Here is a 15,453-nt window from a genome sequence, read left to right on the forward strand (position 1 = left end):
CTTTTATAGCCACACAAATGTCATGGCCGCACAAACTTTTTACCCCTTAAATTTTTAAGACCACAAATTTTAAAAGTCTTGTTCTTTTTTCTTAAACTCGATGCTGAGTCAAACTACTTCATATAATATGAAACGGAGGGAGTATCCCAAATATGGAATGTAAACTCTCTTTTATTTGCACTTTTCCCTACTTTTATTTATTTATTTACTTATTTATATTTAGTTATATCCTTTTTTGCACCCCTTTTTAACTTTTTGGTTAAGCTTCTTTCTTTGAGCAAACTATAAATAACTCAATTCACATTTCTTTCACCTTCTTCGAGAAACATCTTTGGATTATTGGCCAAGCAAATCGAAGTAACAATGGGTTGGGTTTGGACCGACGACGATTCCAAGCATTCCGGCGCTGATGATTTCAGCGTCTTCAAGGATTTTGAAAACCCTAAATCATCCTCCGGCAGCGACGGAAACGGCGGTGAACGGTGCGCCACCAGGAAGGTTGTGAACACTCGATGCCGAACTGAGGAGACCGAGCCTGGAAAGTTCATCCGTAAGTGCGAAAAAACTGAACAGATTTTCAAGGACTGCGTTGGAAGGTAAAAATTAGACTTAAAGCTTTGATTTATTTCGTGATTAGTTTGCGTTAAACTATAATTTGTTGAATAAATAGTGTCGTTGAGTTTTTAATTGCTCTCTCATGATTCGATGTCATTTGTATAAGATGATATAGTGTTTCGTTTGTATTTTTGATAAACTTATTGAGCATAATTTTTATCTATTAATCATCAAATGTGTGGAAAAGGTGTCTTTTCTGTTTTAGGATGTCATCAGTAAGCTACCCAGGCTGAAAGCCTTAATCTTTTTCATTATAATGAGATTTTATATCGTTTAATCGCCTGGGCTTTGGTCTAGTGGTAAGAACTCAACTAGTGGTGTGTGGTTCAGGTTTAGGTTAGGAGTTCGAATCGGTATTTAAGTGAACAAGGGTAGAGGGTCGGGTCATAATTCACCAAGTTTCGAACTGTGCGCCAATAATCCACCACTAATCCTCTGAGATTTCTCGATTATCAAATTTTTTTTTATGTCATTTAACTTAATAGAAGATTAGAACTGGTTTAGGCAACCGTGAATAGTATTCAGGCTATATCTCTAGGCTGGAATATTGTAACTCATAATTTAGATCAGCAACTTGTCAACAACAAAAAATTTATTAGCGGTAATTTGTTAGATAAAACAAAATGGTCTTAATCCAGCTGTAACCTAGTTGGATAGAGTACTATTCTTCTTAGGGAATCTAGTTCTCTTTATGCTCAACAGGTTAAGTAATAGGAGCCGAGAGATGAATTGACTCTTCCTTCAAGGTTGGAATTTTATTAGGTGAAACATGCCAACACAAGATTTAGTCACACATAACCTTCACTTGGAGATTTGAACTAGCTCATTGAATTCTGCATTTTTAAGTGTACAGCTTTGTACACCCTTATTTCTGAATTGATTAGAGATTGCAACATGTTTTTGCTAGACCATTGTTTTTTCACTCTAGTGAAAGGGGCTAATTCCAGGATTGTAAAGGAACAGTTAGCTCTTACAAAATAAGTACGACAGAATCTGAGCCTGAGATAAACTGGGCATTAGAACTTTTCTGAAACTTCATCGAGGAATCTCGTGATTATCGTAAATGAGAAATACTTAGTATGTCCAGTTTCTTGTTTTATTGGCACCGTTATAGGTTGGTGTCTTCTAGTTTGCATTGGCATTAAAGGCACACATTAATCCAGGATAATTAACCGCTTATGAGGTGTACATGGAACCTATCTTTAAATACTTTCTCCGTCCTTCTCCTTCATTACCTTTTACCTCTCCTTATGAAGAAAATCCAAAGAGAACACTAAAGAATGAGAGTTTATATGTTGATTTTTTTGTCCAAATGGAGAACCCTAGGTGACCCAAAAATAATTGGAAAAAAAGGAAGAAGGATTCTGGTAGTTATTGGAATAGAGAACCCTTAAGTGACCCAAAAAAAAGGAAAGAGGATTCTTGTACTTAGTGGAAATGGCTTTCTTAATAAAGGACATTTCTACTTGAATACTTCTGTTTCATAACACAAGGCTAAGGGGTAAAAATAAAGAGTTGGAATTCTGTTGAGGTGATCCGCTAGATGGATTTCGCTTTCAGATAACTTCCGCAGCCACTATACAACATTATGATGCTTCCAGAAGAACTCAACAGTCTAGTTTATTTTACTAGCTACCATAATGTATGTAAAAAGAAATTAAAGAAGGGGAGGAGAATAATTAGCTGATCTTCAGTTCACTTTTCCTAATTTATAACAGCTAGTTGATTTGCAATGACTAATATGATTGGTCATGAGATGAATTCCATGAATTATGTTATTTTTGACCCTTTGTAAGTCCAAATTCCTATTAGCAAGTGAAAGATACTTCGTGTAGAAGAAGATGGAGGGTTTGTTATTAATGAAGTAGATACTATTTAATTTATTAACACACATTAAGGCCACATAGAATTACACGAATATAAATTACAATGGAAGGCACGTATCGTTGAGTATCTATTTAAGCAATTCCGACCTGATATTTAAATTTTTTCAAATATTGTATTTAATTTGTAAAAGATGCGGCGCTATTGCTAGCCTTTTAAAAACAGAGTCATGGAAATGCATATTACTGAATAGCCTCTTGTTGATCAAGTCAAATATATGCCACTTTAAATGAGAATCTCCTCTTTTATTTTTTTTTATTTTTTTTGGTTGGCGCTTTGCTAATAATTTGCTTGTAACATGGGGGAATTTGAATGGATTGTTCGAGTTGGTGATTAACTTCTTGCTTTTCATCAGGCCTTCTGAGATGGTAGAGTCTAATAAAGAATACACCGAGGAAGATGTCACGGACCAGATGACTAAAGGTTCATATTCTATAGAGTCAAGTGTGCCTTTTGACTTCCCTGGGATGCGCAGTGATATTGAGAATATTGAGCGAAGCTTCTTCGGTGGCCTTGATCGTTTCTTTGAAGCAGCCGTGGAGATGAAGAATGGCTTCTTTGGTGCATTCAGCATTCCTCGTGTCTTTGATGATGACCTATCATCCTCACGTGAGAGACGTGGTATACCCATCGAATCTCATCCTCCTAAAGAAGGTTCCCCTAAACCAAACAATTCCGATGGAGAGGTGGATCTATCTGGCTTGGCTAGAGATGTTTGAAGCAATCAAGTAGGAGATCGTCTCCAGGCATATCAGTCACGAATGAGAGATATGTGAATATGTTGCTATTATGTTTACGCACATCTTAGATTTTGCTTTTCTTTCTTTATTTTCTTTCTGTTCTGAATCTCTTGTTTTACTACTACTCATAAAGGTTCTAATTTCTGACTTTATTTAGGCGTTTCTTCTGGTCTGGTTCCAGCCCAAGTTTCTGTAGGCTAGCTTGTTGTCTTTTGGTTTAACCCAGTAGTTAAAGTGACCTCAAACGAATTTTTTTTTGGGTGCACATTACCTTTTATGATGATTCCTGAGAAGAATCTAATTTGTTTTTTTTTTCTTTTTCTGTTGTGAAGTCATGAAGAAGGAAATGTCATTTTTCACGAACTACCTAGAGATGAACCTTGAAATCAAATAAAGCCAATTAACCTTAGCGGTAAAAGTACCCTCGATGTGTGATTAAGAAATTACGGTTCAAGCTTTGAAACTACTTTGAAAGTAGTAGCTTCTTGCAAAATCACAAAGTAAGATTGCATATGATAGTTTTGCCATGTCTTCTCGGATCATGCACATAACGGGAGTTAGTGAAAAAATGAATTTTTTTCTCATTCTTAGGGTAAGCCTTTCTCAATTTTCATTACCTGAATGTTTGTTTTCTTTGTTGACTTACGCCAAAAGGAAAGGTAAAATTTCTTAGAGTCAGTACGATAAATAGGATTTGGTGGAACTAAAGGCTAAAAGCTTTATTAGCATAATAACCTATAGAACAAAAAGTACTCATATTCCCTATGTTCTACATTTTTACTTCAATAGTTTCAACATTTTTACTTTCCTTAACCTATAGAAGATGAGCGAACTTTATCGTCTTTACTTAATTATTTTATCTTGTAATGACTCAACACAACCCACTTTTTAACCCATCTATTCCATTTTTTGACTCATTTAGTTTTTGGTCACTCATCCAAAATGTTGCATCTTAGACAGTCTAGACATATAACAAGATCATGAGCTAGTATTGCTACCTATAAATTATTAAACCTAATCTTACTTATCAAGGAAGTTAATAATGTGAAGTTACACTTCCTTACTTCTTGTTATTGATATCCTTTCCTTTTCCTTATCCTTCTTTTGGCTAATTAAGTCATTATTAACATTTATTTGATTTGTTATTGTTTAATATACGAAATTCCATAAATTAGAAGAAAGAGAGGAATCTTTTGTAATTACACAGAAGTTGAGGGGCAATTTCTGTAATCGGAATAGTTTCCCTTCAAACATTATAACTGAAAAACCTGTCGCTTCTCGCCTTCCCCTGTCCCTCGGCTTTTCTCTCCTAAATTTCAACAAAAATAGAGAGACAATTCAAATCCAAAACCCTAATCCAAAAAGCTTCATTCCCAAAGAAAATCTAGGTTAACATTTACATACACACATTGAAATTGAAACACAAACTTAGCTGATAAGTTAATAATCTCTTTCGTTTTCACGTACAATTATTATTACAATTCTTGGACGGCCCCTTTCTCCTTTCATTTCTCAATTGCTTATGCTGATTTTTTCTCCTTATTTACTCATGTGGGTGTGAGAATTTCATATTCAATTCCTCAACATAGTCACTTAATTTCTTCTGGAAACCCAAAGTTGAGGGTCTCCAAACTTTGAATTTTCCTTGTAAGTTCTCTATTTCCTAATGTTGTTCTAGTTTTCTATTATCTTTTCAATCACGATTTTTTTCTTTTCTTGGAATGTTGTTTCGGCCGGGCCAGCTTGCGCGCAAATATGACCTGTTACCTCTCACCAGCACAGGTACCGGTAACTCTGTCTACCAAGGCTAGGCAGAGGTGTATTTTGCCTCTAATGGGATTTGAACTTGAACCTTATGTTTCTCCTTTGACCACTAGACGACAGCCTTGAGTGCTTTTCATTTACTCGATTTCTATTTATGTGAGCCTATTACTATTTGGGGAGTCAAACAAGGTTTTCTTTTACCACATTTTGCTCATTCTTTTTAAATATTTTGAATCGTTAAATATTGTGTACTTTTATGTAGTTTCTAAATTTGTACATTTTATTCTATGTTCGAATTCATACCAGAAATTAGTCAGGTTGACCATCGTACTCCGAAAAGGTTCACATAAACTGAAATGGAAGGAGTACGAGTTTTTGTGTAACTAGTTTGGGATTGAGGCGTAGTAGTTGTTGTTTTTATATGATTTTTGCTTAACTGTCTCTGCTGATTTTTGATTATGTGGGAAGCGGTAAAACTGTTGGAGATTCTTGTCTATTTAAACGGGGTCCTTTTTTCTTTTTCTTTCTTTTAGAAATTGTTTAGAGGTGTAAATTGGATTATTTTACTTGTATGAGTTGGAAATTTACTGGTCAAAGGTTTTGTCTCTAGATTAGTTTGAAGAATATGCTGATTTTTACAATAACAACTGTATCTGCAGTCGAAAAGGTCATGCTTTGGAAGAGGGTTTCAGCATAGTTTACTGCTTCAAATGCTTCAAATTTCAATCCATTTTGAGGGGTTAAATTTTGGCTTGATATTTGAATTCAGATGTGTATAATAGTAACAGATATTGGTGGAGAGGAGCATAGTGATAGATGGGAAATAACTGTGTTCATGCAAAGTTTTCAAAGGGTGGGTTCTTCAACTTATTCTTTTGGCGGTCTCGATCACCGAATATGATCACAAATAAGAAAAAAGAAAAGGCTATTGAAGAACCTTCTACAGACAAACAGCCCGAACATCCTAATTCTTTTCAGAATAAACCCCCAGAATTGGTGAAGATAGACAGAGAAGAGAGTAAGCTATCAGATGCTAAAGAGTCCAAGCAGGCTATTATAGTGAAGGAACAGAAGACAGACTCTCAGGTAGTTAAGCCTGAGAAGATATCAGATCATTCGAAACCTACAAAAGCAACGGGACCTGAAAATTTTGGCAACACAGTCCATGAAAAGGCAAAACCAAAAAAGCCGGCAAAACCGAAGAAGCCACATCACGTCAAGAGAATGCTTAGTGCAGGACTCCAGGTTGAGTCGGTGTTGAAAACAAAAACCGGTCTTCTGAAAGAGCATTATGATTTGGGGGAGAAACTTGGACATGGACAATTCGGGACCACATTCCTCTGTGTTGAAAAAGCAACAGGGGAAAAGTATGCTTGTAAGTCTATTGCGAAGAGGAAATTATTGACACCTGAAGATGTGGAAGATGTAAGGAGAGAAATTCAGATATTGCATCACTTATCTGGACATCCTAATGTCATTTCAATAAAAGCAGCGTATGAGGATGCTGCTGCAGTTCATGTTGTGATGGAACTATGTACAGGGGGTGAGCTCTTCGATAGAATTGTTAAGCAGGGACATTACTCGGAGAGAAAAGCGGCTGAGCTTGCAAGGACAATAGTTAGTGTAATAGAAGCCTGCCATTCTCTAGGAGTGTTGCACTTGGACCTTAAGCCTGAGAATTTTCTCTTTGTCAACGAGGAAGAGGATTCACCTCTAAAGATTATAGATTTCGGGCTATCAACATTTTTCAAGCCAGGTATTTTTCCACTTTCTCCAAATTCTTCCATTTACTTCCTATATATTTTGGTCTTCCCCTCTTTCTCTATTTCTTTGAATTATTTTTAGTGGTTTGTACGCATAAGGAAAAAATTGTTTTCTGTGGTACCCGACAAGGGAGGGATAGCCTATTGGTAAGGACCCTCCACCTTCAACCATGAGGTTGGGCAAAGGGAGCAAAGTGGGTTGAAGACACTGTTGGGATCCTAGGTAGGAAAGTTCAGGAGGGCGGGTTTTATCGTATCAAATGAAGAAGTAGAAACTTTGGTATTATCGAAGTAATAGGGTTAAGTAGTTGGTATTTCTATTTGCCTACTTGATAAGCAATATGCTTCTGTAGTTATCAATTGACAACCTTTGCTCAATTTTTATGAGTAATTGAATCGAGAGCAGGGTCTTTTTACAACACCAAACTTAATTTTCTCAAATATAGTGTCGATGGGTTCATTAAAAAGCAAGAGGTTATCCTTGAGGAATCCACAGAACATTTGCTAGATACTAAAGAGAAAACAAATACAAGGTATTTGACAAAACTAGAGCTTATTTACTCTAATCCGCTTATTAAGATGCATGAATCTTTTCTGCGGAAGGAGTGAAACAATTGTACCCTTGTTTATTGGGGCATAGCCGTTAGCCAATGAAAACACTTTTCAGCTTTTGGACTCTAGTTTTGACTGAAACATATTGGATATGTTAAGGTAAATAGTGTAAGCATAAGGGCGAAAAATTCTTTCCAAACAATGTAGTTGTGTATATACTTCAAAGCAGGAGTTAAAACTCCTAGATATAGTTAAAACAGCTTCACCTACAAGTACTTTGACACATGCAAAGAAAACATGATTAGATATGTTACTTTAAGCAGCATCACGGGTTCGAACTCTGCTACAAACCGAAGTCTGGTATTTAAGTGGAGAAGGGTAGAGGGATGGCTCCATTCCCACTGAGTTTCGAACCGTGCGCCACTGACCCTCAGGGATTTCTCGGTTACCAAAAAATGAGGTGCAAAATGAGAGCAATATTTTGGGAATCTTTGAACATTATATGAGGATCTGGTAGAATTATTGTTGGGAATCTAGGATTTGAAAGAATTTGATTTGTTTTTAGCAAGTATTCAATTTCAACAGGCCATCTGCAGGTGCCTTTGTAGTAGTAATTACTTGATAGGAATTCTAGAAACCAGCTCCTATTTTTAATTTTTTGGTCCAAAACATTTAGGCATTACTTTTTTTAAAAAAAAGTAAAAGTTGTCCCCTTGATATGGATAGATGGAAGTCTTTCCTTGTCCAAAGCCTTGAAAGCTCCAAACTTATTTGTTTGTGAAGTCAATAGCATTGCGTATCTATATCCGATAGTTTATATTGAGAACCCATTCTGTTTTATTACTCTTAGGTCGGAAAAGCGATGCCGCTTCTGATTTCGTAGAAGTTCTATTAATTTGAAGGGTCATTATTGTCCTTAATATTTCGTAAGAGTTGTATTAATTAGAAGGGTTATCATGTCCATAATATGATGTTCATCATCTTATATGGAAAATATCCTTAGCATCAGTTATTCTATATACTCTTAATAACATGTGCTTTCTAGCATGCACCTGTCTTCTTTGTTGATGTGCTTTTGCTTTTAAATTACCTAGTTGATTGGGTTATGTTCTTAACACAGGGCAAATATTCTCTGATATTGTTGGAAGCCCTTATTATGTTGCTCCAGAAGTTCTGCTTAAGCGATATGGTCAGGAGGCTGATATCTGGAGTGCAGGTGTAATAATTTACATTCTTCTCACTGGTGTACCTCCATTTTGGGGTGGTAAGTTGATCTTTTCAAGTTTTATGGATTACAGTTTTTGTAGTTTTTTCCATAGTTTCCTGGTTATGTGAAGTACCAAAAACAGCTTCTCATGTTTACTTCATTCATCATTTGCATAGAAAGTGAGCAGGAAATATTCGACGAGGTTTTACGTGCCGATATTGACTTCGTATCAGATCCTTGGCCTAACATTTCTGAAGATGCAAAAGATCTGGTAAGGAGAATGCTTGTTAGGGACCCCAGAGAGCGACTTACCGCACATGAAGTTCTATGTGAGTAGTCGTTGATTTCAACTTCATATTTAAAATGGCCTTTCATATCTTATGCTTAGAGATGCTGTGAGAACCATTTTGCTTAGGAGCTGAGAGAATGTGGTGAAATCGTAATGTCTTTTTGGTGTTTTGTTGTTCTATGTGAGTCCTTAGGTACTTTGTATTTTTCGGTTCACCTAGAATTTCAAACATATTTTCCTAAAAGAATATCACAATCAGAAAAATGTATCTGCGTCTGGTGTAGAATTGGGAATTTTGTTCTGCTCATCTTCTGCAAGTTGATCTTGATAGAGCACGTGTAGGGAAATAATAGTCTTATTAAGTCAATTCAGAGAAAAGGGAAGTCTTTCTATGGAGATAGTTTTGGTTCTACTTCTTCTCAAGTTAGATTGTCTATACTTGTCCATATTTGCCTTTTAATTTCCAACATGTGATACTTCTCCATCAAGGGGTTACCGACATAGGAGGATTGCTTTGTCACTAAACTTTCGAGATTCAGGGGCATATTATTCTTCTTTTCCCTTTGCAGGCCATCCCTGGGTGAAGATTGATGGTGTGGCTCCAGATAAGCCTCTTGATTCTGCAGTATTGAGTCGCTTAACACAGTTTTCTGCCATGAACAAGCTTAAGAAAATGGCTCTCATGGTAAGATATTAGTAAACGAATTATAGTTTCAATGGGATTGACCACTAAAAGTGGCCGTTAACCTCCTCCCTCCTCCCTCACCCCAAGAAAAGGAAGGGAAAAAAAAGAGCCAATTTTTAAACTTAAAATTGCAGTTAAATTCTTATAGCTCCCAACACACGCATGAAAAGTTAATCTAGTTCAAGAATCAAAAGGTGTCTTGTTTCTTCCAATGACAAAAATCTATTTGTATCATACAGGTTATTGCTGAGAGTCTTTCTGAAGAGGAAATTGCAGGCTTGAAAGAGATGTTCAAAATGATTGACACAGATAACAGTGGACATATTACTTTAGATGAACTGAAGATTGGACTAAAGCAATTTGGGGCTGATCTTAGTGAGACAGAGATACAAGACTTGATGAAGGCGGTAGGTTTTGGACTTCTAGTCTTCCATAACTATTCAGTATTAAATGTCATGCGGCCAATCAAGGAATCATTTACTTTACTCACACAGGGTTTAAATAATTCAGTGGCAAAGTCTCCATCTAACCTTGAAAACCATCAAAATTAGGCTGAAATTAGATCCTTTCTCTATCTGCTTTTATTTCTCTCTATGTGAGGATTGTAAATATGGGAATCAGAAGTGTCGAATCCTTAAGAAATGGGCTTTGAGAACTCACTGCAAATACCCTTTTACCAACTGTTTGTATCTCTCTCATAGTCAAATACTATTAAAATGAGGTCAAGTTTGGAGAAAGGATGACGTTTGCCTATCTTTTAAGGCATTTTTGTCTAGCTGTGGTATAAAGAAGCCTTTAAAGGAAAAATGAGCATTTTTTTTTCTTGTAATTGGAAGTGTTTACCCACCAAGTATCTAGTTCTTTCTAGTAGGTACCATCAAATCAATTCCATCGGACAACCTTTAGATCACCAACCAGGAGAGAAGAACTGATCTGCAGTTGATATTCTTTTCCGACTCCTTTCCAAATTTAATTTCAACGAAATATATCAGTAGTAAAATTCTTTAGTACCTTTGCAATTGTGTAACAGGTTATGCTTGTTTAGCCGTAGTTTGTTGTTATCATGTCAACCATGCAGTGTACCACTCTATGAAATTGCTAGCGCCTGTTAGTTACATAAAAGTATCCAAAATGCCACCGTGCAGTCAACCTTTTGTCACACCATTTGTTAGGAGTACCTAAGAATTCTAACTCATGATTGGAAAAGGTTGCGATTACAGCATTTGGTTGAGCTATTGAGTACATAATGCTCTTTATTAGTAGCACTTTTGGCTTGTCACCTAAACGAAGCCTTTGTGCCTTGAGAAGTTTAATATCTGTGGACCTGTTTGTCCTCTAGAAAGTATGTTCTCGTTATGAGCAGCTAAGCCATATTATTTGTCTAAGAATTTGTGCTAAGCAACTGCTATGTTTGTGTGAAGACATTCTTCATTAGATAATTTTATATTTCTTTCTTTTTATCTAACTTCAAATTTTCTCCCAAAAAACGCAGGCGGACGTTGACAACAGTGGTACCATTGACTATGGGGAATTCATAGCTGCAATGCTTCACATCAACAAAGCTGAGAAAGAAGATTATCTTTCTGCTGCTTTTTCATATTTTGACAAAGATGGGAGTGGGTATATTACTGCAGATGAACTTCAAAAGGCTTGTGAGGAATTTGGCATAAAGGATGTCCGCTTGGATGAAATCATTCTAGAAGTTGATCAAGATAATGTATGTAGTTGTACTGGCATTTCTCTATTCCAAATATACTTAGTAATGCATGAAAGTAATGGTAGGCTATATAACATTGATGCCAACGCAACTCTCATGTCTGACACAACCATATTGAGGATACATATTTAGTGGTCAAAACGCATATGCAGCTATACTTAAACATGTACGCGAGAGTATCAAAATGTATAGAGCGACACAGTTAGAATCTTTTCCACTGGTTTGTGTCTTTCAGAATGATGCTTTTCGTTCTTTCTTATCACTACATCTTGTTGAATTATCTGTTCTTACATTTCAGGATGGTCGGATAGATTATAAAGAGTTTGTGGCGATGATGCAGAAAGGAAATGCAAATTTGGGCAACAGACGGTTGCCTAATAATTTTAACATCGGATTTAGGGACCCAACAAAAGTCTGCTGACACAGAAAGATATTTGCACTTGTTTATTATTAATTTTTTCTCTTCTTTCTGTTTTTAGTTTTTCTCCTTCATCATCTCCCCATGATCTTTGTACTCAACTTTTTCTTCTCTTCTTCTTTTGTTGTTTGTAATTTTTCTTCTTTTGTCATTTCCCCATGATTTTGAAGTGTATAGAAGTATAGTAGGCTCAAGCATCAGTTGATGTTGGTTCATAACAAATGCCATCTCTTATTAATTTACTCTCGAATTGTATTAGCTTCAAAGTTTAATATATTCAAGAATAGGATGCACTGTTGTAAATTATTTCAAGAAAATGTGGTAGTGCTGGTAGTGCTTGTTATTATATCTCTTATTTCTCATTCTTTATCTGAGCAGTGATTTTTTTTTTTTTGAGCAGGTGTTAGGTTGACACCTTTTTTTTTTTTTTTTTTGGGGGGGGGGGGGGCGAATAAGTGGCTCACGGGGAACAAAAAAATTATATTTGATCTCTATGTTTTTACATAGCAATTTTGGGTGGATCATCACTTGTAGGAATGACATAATGCTAATCCATGTTTCACACCGCCAAGGAAGCATTCATTTTTAATCCCATTATGACTTGGTTGTTTAGAAAAGCAATTACTTCAATCCGAATAGTGGAATGAAAGGTAGTATAAGAATTAAATACTCATCTCTTTTCCAATCATCCTGCGAAGACGGACATTTGGAAAAGTTCTCGAGATTCTCAATCGCTCTTGAGAGAGGTTACAACAGAGACAAAACGTACATCCTTAACTGAACATTATACATGTTAAGTTAAAAACAGAAAATTAAGTTCATGCAATCACACTGGAGAAAGACATGATACAAAATTCAAACTGTACGATCACCAATAATTTAGGAATCCCCTTCATTCTGACTTTTTCTCTTTCATCTTCTCCTTTTCGTCCTTTGGTGGGGAAACTAGCAAATTGAAAGTCCACACAGCCAGCAAAGTTGCCTGTATTGGAGCAAGCCAATAAACCTGTATGTGCTCCTTGGTTATATGATCCCCCCGAGCATAAGCCCACCCCATCACAGAGGCTGGATTCATGCACCCCCCTGTTAGATCAGAACCAAGTATGTGAAGAGTCAGCTTGGACAGACTGGATATCCACGTCTTCATCAAGGTACTCGCACGACTTCTTCTGGAAAGTCCAAGTGAAATGGTAACAATCGCAAATGTCAAGCACCCTTCAATCAGTGCACCTCGGTGGATGTCGATGGTCAAACGAGGTCCACGCCCTATGTTTGGAAATGACGCAATGATGAGCCTAACCCCAGTAATTGAACCAAAGACCTGAGCAGGAATTCTGGCACCGACGGCGAAGAGGAAATTGGAGAGATCCCCAGAGATGGCACCGGACAAGATAGTGAGAGGGTTGTAGGCCCCACCCTTGGTAGCTTTAGCCAAGAAGGCAAAGAAGAACATATTGATGACAGATATTGAATGTTTGAGGATTTCACCTTTGAGATCATGAGCCCCATAACCCAACATTGTGTGAACAAACATCTTAATAAGCACACTTGACCAGACCCACATGAAGGACATGATGAAGTCTGAAACCAGCAGCCTCCTCCTGCTTACCCCCATTTCTTGCTTCTTTTAGTTGATCCTCTTAGGTGTCGTGCTTTCTTTGGGTAGGAGGTGCGGGTAGAGGAGGTAAGAGTGTGCGGATTGAGGGGGGGGGGGGTTAAGAGTGTGCGTCTTATTAGTTATAGTCCTTCCATCATCTTAATCCCTTATTTAAAAACTTATATCTGTCTCCGTCTTTTAATCTTCCACTACTTCGTCTAAACCGGAATCAATTTCACCAAGTATTGGTAAGTCTACTCCATGAACCTGCAGCAAAGTATCAAAGGTTAGAAAGCTTAGAAGAAAACAACATATTCAATGCCAACAGACCTTAATCTTTATACCCCAATGCTAGGACGTTGAAAACAAATGCTAGGACAGTCACAGCATTGCTCTGGCGATCCTTTTTTTTTTTTTTGAGAAAGGTAACAATTATATTCATCAGCACCCAAAAAACAGGGCTGGTATCTAATATTTACAAGTACAACCCCTGAAATCTTACAGAGAATCAAAAAGGTCTAGTAGTGATTCTACATCACCTATCAACTGTTCTTTACACCAAAAATGAAAAAGAGAAATGCAAGAACTCTTGATTTTCTCTGTTGAACTGATCTTGCCTTCAAAACATCTTGCATTCCTCTCCTTCCAAACTGTTCACCATTGGAACAATCTTCCAGCTTTTTTGCTTTATTTTTTATTTTTTTGCATTATATGCCATGATCTGTCTCAAGTAGACTCTCACCCTTAATCTGGATACCAAAAAAGAACCTATAGCAACTAAGGGAAAATATACCAAAAAAGAAGGGTTTTTACATAAACAGCGTGCGGGTTTTCAGTATTTACTTTACCTAGCTGGTACAAACATATTGTCCACTAAATATATACGGTTACACACACACACACACACACACACACACACACACACACTATATATATATATATATATACATATCTGCCGGCTGTTTTCGGTTTAAGCAGTTAGGCAGGCGGCTATTTAGGTTAATTCTTCAAAAAAGAACCTATACCAAGAAGATTAATTTTACCTATAGCATGCTACCATACAGTGGGATGAGTCACACCATACATTACAGTCTTAAAGTACTATCAAAGCTGCAATTCTCGAGTGCAGCAATTTTCAGGAAAAGTTCAACAGAACATAACCAACAGAGGATTAAAATGCCCAGCAAGACATTTCAGCAAACAACTTTTGGTCAAAGGCAACAATAACATTGGCTTAACTACACAACCCCATATGCAGAATTCAAATTCAAATTCAAACAAGTTTGTGATCGTGAATATTTTTCGTCAATTTCTTCCCTAAAGCCACCATTCAATTCATCTTTGCTCTCTCTTGATTGCTGTAGAACCTCGAAATATCAGCGTTTTAGTGTTAATGAGCATCCAATTATGGATTCACAAAAGGAACAAGCATATATTCAGAGGCATAGAAGAAGAACAAAAAAAGGGAAAGAAAGAAAAAGAATCGCTCTCTTCTAAGTATGGTACCTGGAGAAAGATTCAACACAATTGTTGCAATTCCAGGCACAAGATTTCCGTCTCTTCGACAAAAACTTGATGTATCGCGCCTGATTTCCCCCTTAGATCTCCCCAATTTGTATATTAGGGTTCTGAAAAATTGGGGGAAAAGAAGGGAACAACGTCAATCGGTTTTTGTTCAAAGATGCAGACAGGACTGGAACTGGAGGAGAGGAACAGAGATTCCTTTTGTAAGAAAATAATGCCGGTCGTTTGGTTTTGGACTGAAATTGCACCATTTTGTTAAAAGTGTGAACTATTAGTACTCCATGTAAGAAGAATAGGACTATTTTAAACTTGAAATCCAAATATAGTGGACTGTTTTGGGCCTTTTGTATTCTTAAGTGGGTGCCCTTCATTTTACTAAGAAATCAATAAGCCATAACACTTTTTGGACAAGCTTTTAAAATCAGCTTATTTTGTTAAGTATTTTTCTTTAAAAGTACTTTTGGTAAGAAATAATTTGTGTTTGGTTAATTAATTGAAAAAACATTTCTGAGCACCAATTAGTATTTGGCCAAACTATTAAAAAGTATTTTAAGTGTATTATTCTCAAAAAAGTATTTGTGAGAAGCTATTTTTTTTTACTTCTCCATAGTTGCTTCTACTTTTACTCTAAAAATACTTTTTTTTTTTCTAAAATTTTCGCCAAACACTTTAACTTTTAAAAAAAATCAGAAAAAGTG

The 15,453-nt window shown here is 36.4% G+C and overlaps 3 protein-coding genes across 3 annotated transcripts; 2 read left to right on the forward strand and 1 right to left on the reverse strand.

Annotated features, from left to right (window-relative positions):
• Positions 1-260: 260 nt before the first annotated feature.
• Positions 261-3,387, forward strand: LOC107827945 (fra a 1-associated protein-like). Its single transcript, XM_016655182.2, has 2 exons — positions 261-596; positions 2,855-3,387. The coding sequence occupies exons 1-2, from the start codon at positions 364-366 to the stop codon at positions 3,216-3,218; spliced, it is 597 nt and encodes a 198-aa protein (XP_016510668.1). The 5' UTR covers positions 261-363; the 3' UTR covers positions 3,219-3,387.
• A 238-nt stretch (positions 3,388-3,625) lies between these two features.
• LOC107827935 (calcium-dependent protein kinase 26) lies at positions 3,626-11,980 on the forward strand. The gene is made up of 7 exons (XM_016655172.2): positions 3,626-6,759; positions 8,439-8,582; positions 8,702-8,854; positions 9,384-9,499; positions 9,739-9,906; positions 10,992-11,216; positions 11,515-11,980. Exons 1-7 carry the CDS (start codon positions 5,820-5,822, stop codon positions 11,635-11,637), a joined length of 1,869 nt encoding a protein of 622 aa, XP_016510658.1. The 5' UTR covers positions 3,626-5,819; the 3' UTR covers positions 11,638-11,980.
• A 290-nt stretch (positions 11,981-12,270) lies between these two features.
• LOC107827954 (putative aquaporin SIP2-1) lies at positions 12,271-15,014 on the reverse strand. Its single transcript, XM_016655192.2, has 2 exons — positions 14,738-15,014; positions 12,271-13,498 (listed from the first exon to the last, which is right to left on the reverse strand). The coding sequence occupies exon 2, from the start codon at positions 13,247-13,249 to the stop codon at positions 12,527-12,529; it is 723 nt and encodes a 240-aa protein (XP_016510678.1). The 5' UTR covers positions 13,250-13,498; positions 14,738-15,014; the 3' UTR covers positions 12,271-12,526.
• Between the last annotated feature and the right edge of the window lie 439 nt (positions 15,015-15,453).

This window comes from Nicotiana tabacum, chromosome 5, assembly GCF_000715075.1.
Source record: "Nicotiana tabacum cultivar K326 chromosome 5, ASM71507v2, whole genome shotgun sequence".
Taxonomy (NCBI): domain Eukaryota; kingdom Viridiplantae; phylum Streptophyta; class Magnoliopsida; order Solanales; family Solanaceae; genus Nicotiana; species Nicotiana tabacum.

Excerpts from the sequence above, each read along its gene's own strand:
- LOC107827954 (XM_016655192.2), bottom strand. The coding sequence starts at position 13,249 with ATGGGGGTAAGCAGGAGGAGGCTGCTGGTTTCAGACTTCATCATGTCC.
- LOC107827945 (XM_016655182.2), top strand. The coding sequence starts at position 364 with ATGGGTTGGGTTTGGACCGACGACGATTCCAAGCATTCCGGCGCTGAT. Across the intron at positions 597-2,854 it reads TTCAAGGACTGCGTTGGAAG|GCCTTCTGAGATGGTAGAGT; the intron begins GTAAAAATTAGA and ends GCTTTTCATCAG.
- LOC107827935 (XM_016655172.2), top strand. The coding sequence starts at position 5,820 with ATGGGAAATAACTGTGTTCATGCAAAGTTTTCAAAGGGTGGGTTCTTC. Across the intron at positions 6,760-8,438 it reads ATCAACATTTTTCAAGCCAG|GGCAAATATTCTCTGATATT; the intron begins GTATTTTTCCAC and ends TTCTTAACACAG. Across the intron at positions 9,500-9,738 it reads TTAAGAAAATGGCTCTCATG|GTTATTGCTGAGAGTCTTTC; the intron begins GTAAGATATTAG and ends TGTATCATACAG.